Genomic DNA, 13559 nt, shown 5'->3' on the forward strand with positions numbered 1-13559 from the left:
ATAGTAACGAAGTTTAAGAATATATATGCAAAACCAGTAGCTGCTACATTTATTTTATAGAAATAAATATTTATATAAGAGTTGTAGAGAAAATGTAAAAACTGTAAGTTTTGTTCAGGAGTGTTGGTCTTCGATTGCTATAAGCAGTTTCGTTGACAAAATCCTGGAGAGTCTATTAATGTCCGTGAGAAGTCGCGTGCCCTGTGGCGGGCGATCGGTTGGATGGAAATGGGGAATGTCACAAGCTGATGATGTCTCTCGTAGTGTGGTCCACTGACTATCGAATCAGTTCGAATCCGAGGATTTTGTGCCTAGAAGACATACTCCAGGCAGCAAGAGTTACAACACCTGCAGGTGGCCGTAGCTCTTTCGGTCCGAAGTAGTAGAAACATTATTGTGCCTCAGCTCATGGCATATCCTTCAGTGGCAACAATAATAAGAATCTCAGCTACTACAGGGCGCAGACGTCTGCACAATATTGGTCTGTAAGCACGACGCCCAGTTGCTTTTGTCCCCACGACCAGAGAACACAGAAGTGCCCTTTTATGTTCGGCAAGCGAACACGTCTCTTGTACCAGTCAACAATGGGCTTCTGTTCTCTTTATAGACGTATCCAGGTTAACAATGGATAGTGACTGAGGTATTCAACTGATCTGGAGGGAACAGCGCACCAGATATAACCAATCCCACATTGTGAAAGACACAGTTACAGAGGTGGTGGAATAATGATTTGGGCTAGGATATCTCTCGGTGGTCACACTGACCTGCATGGGTTCCATGGAGGAATTTTGACCGGTGTGAGATATCGGGACGAGATCTTTGATTAATATATTTCCTCTCATATGCCGCTGCTACTGGTCCTAGATGTCTTGTGATGGACAACAATGCGCGACCGCACCGAGCTGAGTTGCTGAAAAATATCTTGAGGGTCACAGTATAGAGCGGAATGAATGGTCAGCTCAATCCCCAGACTTGAATCCGATAGAGCATCTTTGGGATTACATTGGGAGACAGGTTGCTGCTTTAAGTCCTTCAAAGTCGTTAGATGAGCTTGAACAAGCTTGAGCTCCGTGTCTGGTCGTTGCTTCCCAATTCACCGACTCACAACTTAATTGACAGCATGGAACGTTGCTGCCGCCAATGTATTGTAACTAGGGGTAGACGCATCCCTTATTGGAACTCCTTTTTGCAATATTACCACCATATTTTTCCCTCAAAAAATTGTGATGCACTGTTTCTCCAAGACTGGATTTCTCTCCCAACAGTGCAATTTTTGCTGTAATTCATGTTTGTGTGTCGAACTTTAAATACATTCCGTGTCTTCATTAAAGAACTGTTTAGTGAACATGTCCTCTAAATTTCTTGTTTCTACGTTGCTTTATTCTCAAATTAGACACAATAAACAAGCTGTTCCTTAACTTTTGAAGGAGTGTATTTCACTCGATCGGCGGTTTTCTCGATGCCAGACAAGCACGACGGTCAATACACAGCCAAGTGTCTCTCTACTACAATTCTTATGGTTACGGGTTACGATTCTTCCTGTCACATTAAACTACTCTGCTTGCCGATCAAATCTATGTAAACCCATGGAAGAAGCGAGTACGTGACGAAACGAGGCAAGAAGGAAACATGTAAACTAAACATTTAATTAGTTACATCCAAATAAAGTGCTACAATCTTTAGTTGGCTTACTTTTTCTTTTCATTATTTCCAAACTAGACTAAAAAATTAGATATGTAGCCAAAGGTTTTTGATTGCTGCAATAATATTTTCTAGCTTTAAAATTCATGATTGTAGATCACCATGGACTTAATATAACGTAAGATAAATATATTTTTGTTTTCGAGTTCAGTTATAGTGTAGAGACATAAGATTATTCCGAAACAGAAGATATGAAAAATATGCAATGCCCTCGCAGGTACTCGAACCACGGACCTCTCGAATACGCGCCGAGCGTGATGACCATTACACCACGAAGGCATGCTAAGAAGGCGGGAGAAATGCCTTATAATATCATAGTCATATTGTAGGGTTCAGTTATTTTGCTAATAGTTATTTTAATTTGTTAGCTTTGTCTTTTTTTATTTCCCTTGCGTTTCCTCTCCTGCATGTAAATCAGTTAGGGTGAACAAGAGTGTATTTTAACTGCAGGAGCGAAACGTTTAGTTAGAGCGTTATTTCGCTGTTGAGATCACACCCTGTTAATTCTACCAGCTGTTGGAACTTTGAATCTCGGTTTCGCATTCTTGCCGCCGAAATTATTATCTCACAGGTGTAGATTTCTGAGTCAACCTGATAGATTGAATCGAACTGTGTAATCTTGCACTACTATTTATTTTGAGTTTAGTTGTTCTGTTATCTTTTAAGTTCCTCACCATAAGTAATTGGTGACTATGTAAACACGTAAATCCGTGCCATCTTTAAACTATTATGCTCAACAAAAGATTTTTGACAACCCTTCCCTGTTGTATTCCTCTTCGAGTTTTAGCGAGCGCGACTTATATTTTTAAGTAGATCTAGTTATATTGTATGTTAGCAAAGAAGACTAGCTCCTACAATATCACATTCATAAACTTTCACTATCCACTATATTTTACACAAATTAATGCTAAACCAAAACATATCATTATGAGCTTAGTTGCATTTCCTGTTTGTAGCTTCAGATTTCTCTTCTTTCTTAATTATCATGCAAAATGCATTGACCAAAGAACCGGCATAATGTGATTATGTTCAATCAAAATTTCTTAACTGCATAAGCACCAGACTTCCCACTTAATGTAAGTTTTGTGATCTTGCATCATAACTTCTTACAGATATAGAGCTCATTTGATGTTTAAATGATTTTAAATAAGCTTTCAATTGAAAATTATTTCATGCTTGCATTTATGATCGTTTAACAAAATAAAACTGAACGAAAACAGTTGACATAACATTTTATCTTTAAATTTAATGGTGTTGACTTAAGATAAAATACCACATAAATGTAAGAAAAATATGATAAAAATAATCTGCGCTGAAATATGATTCAGCATCTGGATCAGTTTTCAAATGAAAGATGCCATCTTTCATCAGGTCCAATACTGAATTCTCCTCTTTTAAAGTTTTTTTTACAAATAAAAACTTTTTTATTATCTTTGATCTTAGGCGTAGATTGGATGTGTTTGTTCCTTTTCACTTAGCGTTTTATTGGCAAGCCTAAAATGGTAAATTTTCCTTTCAAAGTAAATAATTCATTTGCGGCATTATTGTTTCCTTTTGACTCGGAAAATTTTCCTTGTCGATATCAGAGTTAACTTATTCAAATAATTTATTCACAATCTGATAAGGGCCTGAATAGGGTGAGGTCAATTTTCTAGTATTTGAATATTCGAATTCCTCGTAAAGGACTAAGTCTCCAGATCTTCTTTAATACTGTATGAATGTGTACAACACGTACATTTCAACACATAGCATTCTCAGTAATTAGAGAATAATTCAGGATGACTTGAGTGTTTGCTTTCCAGTTTTCAATCGCTCGAATCCCTTAAATTCATCACTTTTTTCTTTGATTATATCTTCTGTTTTACAAAGTCGCAATTTCACTGCCGAGGATGTGAAATTGTTAAGCAGTCCAGAGGAAACGGTATATTAAAACTTGCTTCTAAGAAGATATTTTTGATACATGTAATACTTTTAAGGATCTGGCCTTCAGTTTCCATTCTAAATTCTTATTATTAGATATTCTATATGGTGTAATTATCATCAGAAACTTTGCTGAGGACGTATATTTTTCAAACGTTTTACAGAGCGCAAAGATAAGTCCTGAATCTTTAATCTTCAGATTTCTCAGAAAAAAACAATATAATTGTAATAGAGATGATGGTATTTTCACAATATTAACTGAAGAAAAATGTAATTGAAGAAAAAAATTTCATATTATGATGCTTTGTTTTACTACTTCTCAATAGCGAAAACAAAAAAATTGAGTAAAATCACATACATTTTGAAATTTTTCTGCCCATGAAATTGCTCCGAAATTTGTTGAAGCTATATAAATTGCTTCTGATGATAAACTGATTGAAAGAATGCTAGATTAACTGCAATATATCTTGATATATGTTAGTAGTAATTATCCAATACGTGTTATAAAGCTAGTTTGCTATAAATATTTAAAAATTTTTAAATCATGCACAAACAGTGAATTTTATTACTGAAATTCCTTCTAAATTTGTGCTAGATTTATTTTCTAGAAATGAGGTCTGTATCTATGTTACAAGCAACGTATATACTTTGAATTTATCCTCTCTTTGCAGATGGCGAAGTTAGCAAAAGAAATTTACGATCATCATCTACGACCCGGCGCTTTAGAAGCGGTTAATATAAACAGCCATACACGCCAATATGTACTATGTAATCTTCAAAATCCTCCATCTGATCTTTTCGCACAAGCTGAAAAAGAAGTAAGACGCATTAACGTATTTTTCGCAACATTTCTGAGAATTATTTCATAACATTTTGTTAATATTTAAATTTTATATAAAACAAGTGTTCAATTTCCAGATAACGCATTTTTTCCTAAAGGAAGCTTAACTGTAATTTGCACATTTTAATTGCTCTCGTCTTTGGGATGTGTTTTGGATATTATTTCACACATGCGCAGCATTTTTTCTTAATAAAAAATTCTATGTAAATTTAAATGCGCGTTTTCTATACGCGATCTTTATAAATATATATATATACATATGTGAATGTGTGTGTAAAATAAAAAGTATGTAAATTAAAATAGTAATTTAAACTAGGAATAGCTCTTTAATTCTTCATTTTAGTTTGAGTAGTTCCCCTCTCCATTCTAAAAATAATAATTGCTTATTGGAACTTTTTCTGCATTGCGTTATTTTTAGATTAATCCATATCATATGACTTTTGCATAATGTTGGTACTTAAATAAAACTAACACTCAAACATTATAATTTTAGGGCATTATGAATTTTCCAGCCAAAATGTATTGAAGCTGAAACTAAACCACTCGGAATTAAGATCTCGTTCTGAACACATCGCACTTTGCTTCTGCGTCTCGTCCTAGCTAGACTGCTGCTGCATTGCTTTCTTCTTATTGCAACAATCTCAAAAAATGTAAATATTATGTTCTGAAAGGAGCACGATTAGCTTGGCAAGATATTTGTGGCCGTAAAATGTTTAATTATAACAAAAAAAAAAAACATTACTGAGTTTGGCCCGTCTGCAAGTCTATGCTTTGTTATTGTTCTGTGTAGGCAATAATTCTACTCCCATTTGTTATATATATGCATATATGCATTTTACATCTTAGAATTTTGCAAACTTCAAAGAATTCATGCAAGCTTACGAATGAGACGAAACTTGATCATTCCCTAATTATTGAGGATTTTGCGAAAAAAAGGCTAATTGCCTTTGATAAGTCAGTTTTTTCCTGCAACATTAACTATAATTTATTATTTTCTTTTTATTTTAATCTATTTTATTTGGATTTCTACATTGTACTTTTGCATTTAAAGTTCTTTGATTTTTGCAATTATAAACTAGCACTAAGACTTTTACATTTCAATAGTTTAATCTCAATCTTCTGAATTAAATTCTTATATATTCAGTTTACAATATTTTTTGCACTTCCATTCCTGAGTTATTCATAAACAAGAGAATAATAAATAAATTTAAATGTATATACTATCTAGACCTCTCTATACATGTAAAGGCTAAGATTTTGAAAATAGAAATATTTTGCATTATTAAATACTTGAAAATAGTTTCTAGAATGCACTTTAGCCTACTTGCCCTGTAGAGTCATTAGGTTATATCGATGCAGGAACTTGAGAGATATGCAGTGCCCTCTCTAGGTGCTCCATACCTCCCGAATACGTGTTGAGCGTGCTTCCGTTTATGCCACGAAGCATGCGAAAAGGAGGAAGAAAGCACCTTATATTCTTCTCCTTTAAAGGGCCGTTCTGACTGGGGTTTATCTGAGCTAACGGGGACAACTAACGTAACCGACCCATCTCATGGAAAAATCTGAACTGCAAGTATAGCGGAGCTAGTCGACACATGGAACTGACTCTGTTAGCTCAGAAAAACACCCCAGTGGGAACGGCCCTTTAAAGGGCGACTAGGAATGAGTGGACCCAATCATCAAATAATGGTGGCGAAGAACTATCTCTCCCCACCTTTCTATTTCAGATTCCACTTTAGTGCCTTTCAGAAATTTTCAATGTCAGGAAACAGAAAAAATCCGCAGTGCCGTCTCCGCGATTTGAACTCCGGATCTACCGAATACGCGTCGAGCGTGCTTCCAGTAATACTACGAAGGTATGCGGAAAGAAGGAAGAAAATACCTTATAGTCTAATTATAAAAAAATATTCTGATCTTTTTCTATTGAAAAATAATTGCTTGAGATATATTTTATCATACATATTTATTGAAATTAATTTCACGACATTTTCATCTTAGTTATGGTAATAAATTGTCAAGTCTGAGGAGCGAAATAATTTATACTTTCTAATGCTGTAAACAGTAAAATAACCACCCGTTTTATTACGTAACTTTCATGCATTTCTATGTATGTCTTATCTTACAATGTTAATTTTTATAATACTGATGGAAGTTATTTCTTTTCTAGGTATTTACGCTAATGAAATTCGACTGCTATCAGAGATTTTTGAAGTCTGATTTATTTGTAGAATGCTTGACTGCTGAAAAGCTAGGAAAACCTTTGCCTTGCAGTTACATGTCTGGTTCCAAAAGTCCAAGCAGTACTAGATTTCGCAGTAAAAGTCGTGATAGGAATAGACTTCACACTTCCAAAAAAACAAATTCAACTAATTACAATTCTGAGAAAAGAATTGATCTGAACTCTATAGAAGATGACTCTTGCACTCCCACTAGGAGATCATTTTTGACTTGCAAAAAGGGTGAGCTTTCTTTGCTTTTCCAAGGAGCTGCTGTGATTATTTGCAGCGTCTCTATGCTGTACAGTTTTCTTATTCCAATGATTGCAGTTTTCATAAATGTTTCTTATTTTCATTTAATGGAACTACTGTGCTTTTTTCAACAGCAGCTCGGGCAAATAAATCCGTACTTAAATAACCATCATTTTCGAAGCTACCTCATTATAATAAGAATGAATATAATTTAAAGTTTTAATGTTTTTGCTTATATTTTCTCTAATTCTGTTTATCTAGGAATTCTCATTGTATTTCTGATCTGAATATCCGAAAATATTAGTCAGCAAATTTTAAATTTCCTTAATATTATAATTTCTAAAATAAAAAAGAGTGGGGGGGAAGAGCTTTTTCTAAATGTAGGTATGATTCATTAAAATCTGGAATTTATTGTCAATCATTCTATTCTTTTTTTTTTTTTTTTTCAAATCTTTATACACCACCTGGCCATTTGGCTTAAGAAAGTACCTCTGCCCTCCTTAATTAATTAATTAATTAATTTGTTATTTAATTTTTTAAATTTTATTTTAGACTCACCATCGCACCCCTGTTTGGTCAAGAGTTTGCGTTTGGTGGTTTGGGAGGGATTGAATCGGCTCTTCATCCAACTGGGAAGTTTTAACGATTTAACCGACACCCTGAATTTAGAGATGGGATCTTTTGCTGATACTATATATCTGGTGTCAGTATGGTATCTTATCTATTTATTTATTATTTACCTTTCACGGGAGTTACCATTTAAAACCTTTGACTTAAATGATCAAATGGCGGAAGAGTAATGGGCAATATTGCCTAAACTCTTTTTCCTTCTTTTCATAAGAAGGAAGCGCCACTAATGTTATGTTACTGGCAGATGTTTTACACATCAACTATATATATATATTATCATTGGAGGAGTTAAAGCAACAAGAATCAGCATAATAGTTATAAATTTGTAGTACTAGTTTCGACGATTTAAATATAGAACCTGCTTCTTCAGCTACAGAAGTGAGAACGACGAAAGAGAAACCGGTAATAAGATAAGATAAAATAAGTTAAAGCGATAAGTATGAGAGGAAAGAAATCAAGCTATTGGCACCTTTTTGTTGATGATTTTAGCTGCAGAAAAAATTCGTCCCATTGCATCTATTGATCCTATCCTTCAACTAACTTTTGAACCCGAGACATTCAATTCTGTTCCCGTTCGTCGACACCTTGCTCATGCACAATATATCCAATTTCAGGGGTCCGTGACACTTAGCCGACGAGACACTAGTTAGCCGACAGAACATTTATACGACACGGACACTTAGCCGACATGGACACTTAGCTGACATGGACACTTAGCCGACTGGACATTTAGCCGACACGGATACTTAGCCGACACGGATACTTAGCCGACACGGACAGTTAGCCGACAAAACATTTAGACGACAAGGATACTTAGCCGACACAGACAGTTAGCCGACAGGACATTTAGCCGACACAGAGCATATGGGACATTTAGCTACGGGACATTTAACTGTCAAGACATTTAGTGAACAGGACATTAAGTCCACAGTGACGTTTAGCTGACACGTACCCAATAATTATTTAAACTTACTATAAATTACAACATTTCTCGACTTCTCCATAAGTTCAATATTCAAGTCCTTTTTTCACCTATCAGTAAAACTCATTTTTCGATTCTTAAAAATCCCATATGCGCTTTTAATTCTTGTGAAATTTAGCACAGTTTGATATATTATCGTGCTGTTTGGTGTATTATTGGCCAAATTGAAAAAGCGTTGAAATTTCTCGTCAGGAAATATAAATTAATTTTCGAAAGGGGAAAAAGAATTTGGCTAAGTACGAATGTCACTTAGTTATAATTTAATATGGGATCTGCAAAAAATGTTCGTAAAGTTTCATCATGTAATCAACTTGGTTCCTTTGATCACTTTCACATCATTAATAATTTTTCTTGGTTAGTTAATGATATTAATTTTACAATCTCACTCTTCCTAATGCTTTCGAGATTGGTTACGTATTAAGCAAAACGGTCACTATTTCTGTTAGGCCCAGCAGTGGCCGAGCGGTAAAGTAGCTGAGCACTCTTTGTTCGGTCCGAATTTCGAATCCCGTGAACGGACAGGTTGCATGAGTGCTTTCGTAGTTTTCCCCAAGTGTAACGTGTATGCGAGCCAGTTTTCCTTAGAAAGTCCTCCACGAAGGTATCCCTCCCCTTAAACAGATAGCCCTCTGGCTTTGACTTAATTACATAAACCAAACGAAACCAAACCTACTTCTGTCAGGTGGCCGCAGACCACGAGGCACGAATTCCTGGGCGGGAGCTCTATCCCAGATTAATAAATGTACAATAACTAACATGTAAGTAAGCATTTCAGAAAAAAAGGTAGTTCCAGTATGACGAGGGGTAGGGCGAATCAATCCACTTCCAGACAGGGAAAGGAAATTTCATTAGTGGGAGGAGCGAAACGACTTTATACGGGAAATGAATGTGGCATGATGTGTTGAGCAAAATAGTAATGAAATGTGAAAGTATTAAAAATCTGAAAGCATTTGGAAGAGTAAGACTCATTGTCGGCTTGATTTCCTGTCGGCTAAGTGTACTTGTCGGTTAAATGTCCTGTCGGCTAAGTATCCTTGTCGGCTAAATGTCCTGTCGGCTAAGTGTCCATGTCGACTAAGTGTTCGTGTCGGCTAAATGTCCTGTCGGCTAATTGGTGTCGGTTAAGTGTCTCATCGGCTAAGTGTCAGCGACCGCAATTTTAGTACTACTCTACCTTCATCAGTTTGCCATCCACTACAATTCAAATCACGTCATTCGACTAAACAGAAGTTTGCTTCATTTTATTCCTTCATTTTCCTTCGATTCGGTTCAAGTTTGCTCCTACAAATTGGGCTCTTCATCAAGAACTAAATTACTTAAAAGCAGATACCGTTGACAGAGGCTTTCACCTAACATTATTGATTAAGTAGTAAAAAGTTCTCACCTCAACACATCAAAAAGCCCCCTGTCGTTTAAGAGAATGGGATTTGCTCTAGAACTTGATAAGTTACTGACAGTAATAAAGATGCATACCCTTATTTGCTACTAACGTTTTGTAGATGATAATATAATTGTTGAAGAAATTCTTTTCTGTCAAAATACCGGCGAAGGTGCAAAGGCTCAAAACGTATTTGAAATTCTTGACAAGTTTGTAACAGAAAATAATTTAGATTGGGAAAACTGTATCGGTGTGTGTATTGACGACGCTTGATCAATGTCTGGCAGGTATAGATGATTGCAAGCCTTTATTGGCAGTAAAGCACTTCATGCTATGTGGACCTATTGCATCATCCATGGGGAAGCACTTGCATCAAAGTCGATGAGTTGTGAATTGAATTTAGTTATTGGAAAGTATCATAGACGTAGTAAACTACATAGAAAATAGGCCGCTGAAAGCCAAACTATTTAAAACCTTTGCATGGGCATAGGAGCTGAACACACAGCCCTGTTATATTACTGCAGTTCACGGCGGCTGTCACGTGGAAATATCTTATCCCGTGCATTCGAGCTACATCAAGAAATTCACACTTTCTGCAAGAGGAAGGACATGCAAACACCAGATACTTTTCGGAACCAGACTTTTTACTAAAATTGGCATATTTGTGCGATATATTTGACAAACTGAATGCTTTGAATCTATCTCTACGAGGCAATAAAGCACATCTTGAAATTATTGGAGAAGATTGCGGCGTTTAGAAGAAAATTGCACTTGTGGATAAGAAAAAATAATGAGGATGGCGGTCAAGATTGTTTCCCCGAATTGCATAAATACGCTTCCTCTAATGAGCTAGTTGTCTTTCAAAAATTCTTATATGTTTACACGGAATACCTTTCGAAACTCACTAAATGGTTTGCAAAATACTTTGCGGAAGAAAATATCGAGAAATATTCGTGGATCCAAAATCCTTTCCATGCTCAAGCTCCACCAGAATTTACTTCACAAGAAGAAGTCTCACTAAACTTTCTTGCAACAACAGCCTTAAAACAAAACTCGCTTGTTCCAATTTGTTGGAGTTTTGGATAATCATCAAAAAATGAATATCCAACTCTAAGTTCGAAAGCTTTAAAGATTCTCATTCCTTTTGCAACATCATATTTATGCGAAACCGGATTTTCAGCTGCAGCTGTAATAACAGATTTTCTTCTTAGCCAAACGAATAACACTTCTCTCAATGTAACTACGAGGCGTTTCTTTACAAACACAGTTGCATTAACCTCTTTTACATCTACGTATAACCAAATACCTATCTCAAATCTCGCAGATATCATCAGTCTTTGTATATCATAGTGGTCCAAATAAGGCTAAGAGGAAATATCGTTCAAAGATCAACGTGGAGCAAGAAATGAAAGTTAGCAGTGCCAAGTCTTATCCCTCGCTTTGAAAAACTGTGTATATCAGCAAGCTCAACCGTCCCATTGATTTTTTCTTATTTTCTTTAGTAATAATAATATATTCTTGTGTATTAGTTTAATATATACCTATATCAGCCTCAGATTGTGGTTGTTTATATTTCTGTGCCTGGTCGCTAGTATCAATATACAGTTGCATTTAATGAAGTGATTTGCTATGACACTATGTAGTAAGTAGGTTGTAAAGCACAAACCTTGTACAACACTTCATTAAACACGACTAGGGCGAAGTGACAAAATACTAAACCTGTAAGTGCGCCGCCAACTGAAAAAGTTTGGGAACCCGTGGCCTAAGCACATTTTTTCGGTATTCTTTCTTACAATTTTTTTAATAGTGAGATACATTCCGCAAGAGAAAGAATAACCAAACAGGAAGAATAAACTTGTTTGTTTACATTAGCTATACATAAGTCACGTGATTTTTAAAATCACTTACACTGTTTGTTTATATTAGCTATATATAAGTCGCATGATCTCCGAGGTCATTGAAATGTATCTCATGGGCGAAATATTGAACTTATGAACTTTTTTCTCTCGTATATGTTTTACGCTGCATATTAATTCTTGCATTTATTCACAGATATTAGTGCTGTGTGGAACCGGTTACAAGACCGCCTCGATGATCAACGAACTGAACTACGTTGTAATATACCAGAACTTGTGCTTTGTAAAGAGACTAATACTGTACTATAAAGAATTTCACATTTTCACTCGCTGAAAGATCATTGAAGAAACTCTCCTCAGCATACTGATAATGGAGTGTAATTAGCAAAACCACTGTTTGCTAAATGTAAATATTTATGTATTTTTAAATTGTTTGCTGTCTTTACAGTATAAATTCTGTCCATCTTTCATTGCAGTCGCAGACGATGTGTCGAACTATAAAATATAATTCAAAAAATAAAATTTTTTTCGTAAAAAAACTGATTTTTGAGATAAAAATTTCATTTATTTTATATTGAACAATATTGTTTTATTTTTATGAAGCCATATTTTTTAACATGATTTGTCTGCAAATAAAGCTGTGATAAAAATAAAATCTAAATAAAACTTTTTTAATTGATGAATTTTTTAACTAATAAAGCTTTTCTAACCGATGCCTCAGATGATAAGTTTAATTGTACTTTTAATCGACATGTCTTAACTTTATTAGGAATTTGGCGATTCTTAATATCAAATGCCCGAAATGTTTCTTTATTTGGGATATGGATGTTTCGCTGCAATTAACATAACAATAAACAGAGACATAGATTGGGCATATTAATAGGAGAGAGTAGCCTAATTTGAATCAATTTTGTATTTTTCACTATATAGAAAGACGGAAGAAGTGCCAATAAAAATTAAGTAGTAGAAAATAAACTCACTAAGTGTACCTTAAAAATGGAACCATTTATTAATTTTTAAAAATTATTTATAGCGGTGAAAAATGAATTAAAAAAATCGTGTCATCAGATCAATTTAGGAAACCGGTTTCCTTATTTGAACCGCTAGTTTCCTAAATTGGACCATGAGCTTTCTTAACGGCAATTACAACAAAAGAACCTTTTAATTGCAGCACTAACTCCAGTACACCGAGTATATATCCAAGCGTAACATTTCATGCATTCTATTATTACTCTTCCTTGCAGTTTCTTCTTTATGTTTCTGCATTTTGTTAAACTTTGGTGAACTGATTTTTTTTTAAAGTTTTGGTATAACCGCGATTTGTAAGCGCTGCTTGTTATTTCCACTGCTTTCTGGGCTATTAGTGCACTGCGAGAAGACGAAGGGCCAGTGGGATTTGGATTTTTCTTTGCTCGCGGTGATATTTTTCAAGAACTGCCCTAAATCGTTTATTTTCGTTATCACTTCTATCTTCATCATCATCACTACTAGAAGGTGAAACAGGGGTTTCAGAGGGTTGCAAAACATCAGCTGGTGCAAACTGGTCGTCTGTTAATTGGTCATCTGCAAATTGGTTTTAAGCACGCTTACCATACTTCGTCTCGGAGACAAATGGTTGCCATTCCCGTAATTTTTTCAAAGAGTAGCATTCTAGGGTTAATTATAATTTATCCATGAAAAGAATGTCGTTGCCGAAATTGGATCGGTTCAATTTCGGCAACTGTTTTCGGTCCAACTTGGGAAACTTGAATATTTAACGCTTGATATTGTACAGAAACGTCAA

General features: G+C 35.2%; 1 protein-coding gene across 3 annotated transcripts in view; it reads left to right on the forward strand.

Moving 5' to 3' along the window:
- The window catches only part of LOC118205259 (regulator of G protein signaling 10-like), a 74944-nt gene extending 62625 nt beyond the window's left edge, over window positions 1-12319 (forward strand). For 2 of the 3 annotated variants that reach the window (XM_085808908.1, XM_085808909.1), the window contains 3 exons: window positions 4293-4439; window positions 6630-6921; window positions 11973-12319. In XM_085808908.1, the coding sequence (XP_085665034.1) occupies window positions 4293-4439; window positions 6630-6921; window positions 11973-12085 (552 nt within the window). In that variant the 3' untranslated portion in view covers window positions 12086-12319. The remainder of the gene's footprint in view (window positions 1-4292; window positions 4440-6629; window positions 6922-11972) is intronic. The other variant, XM_085808910.1, reaches the window with a different exon arrangement.
- The last annotated feature ends 1240 nt before the right edge of the window (window positions 12320-13559 follow it).

Source organism: Stegodyphus dumicola, chromosome X2 (genome assembly GCF_044657685.1).
Source record: "Stegodyphus dumicola isolate Sdum_Otavi_A_Nest chromosome X2, ASM4465768v1".
Lineage (NCBI taxonomy): Eukaryota > Metazoa > Arthropoda > Arachnida > Araneae > Eresidae > Stegodyphus > Stegodyphus dumicola.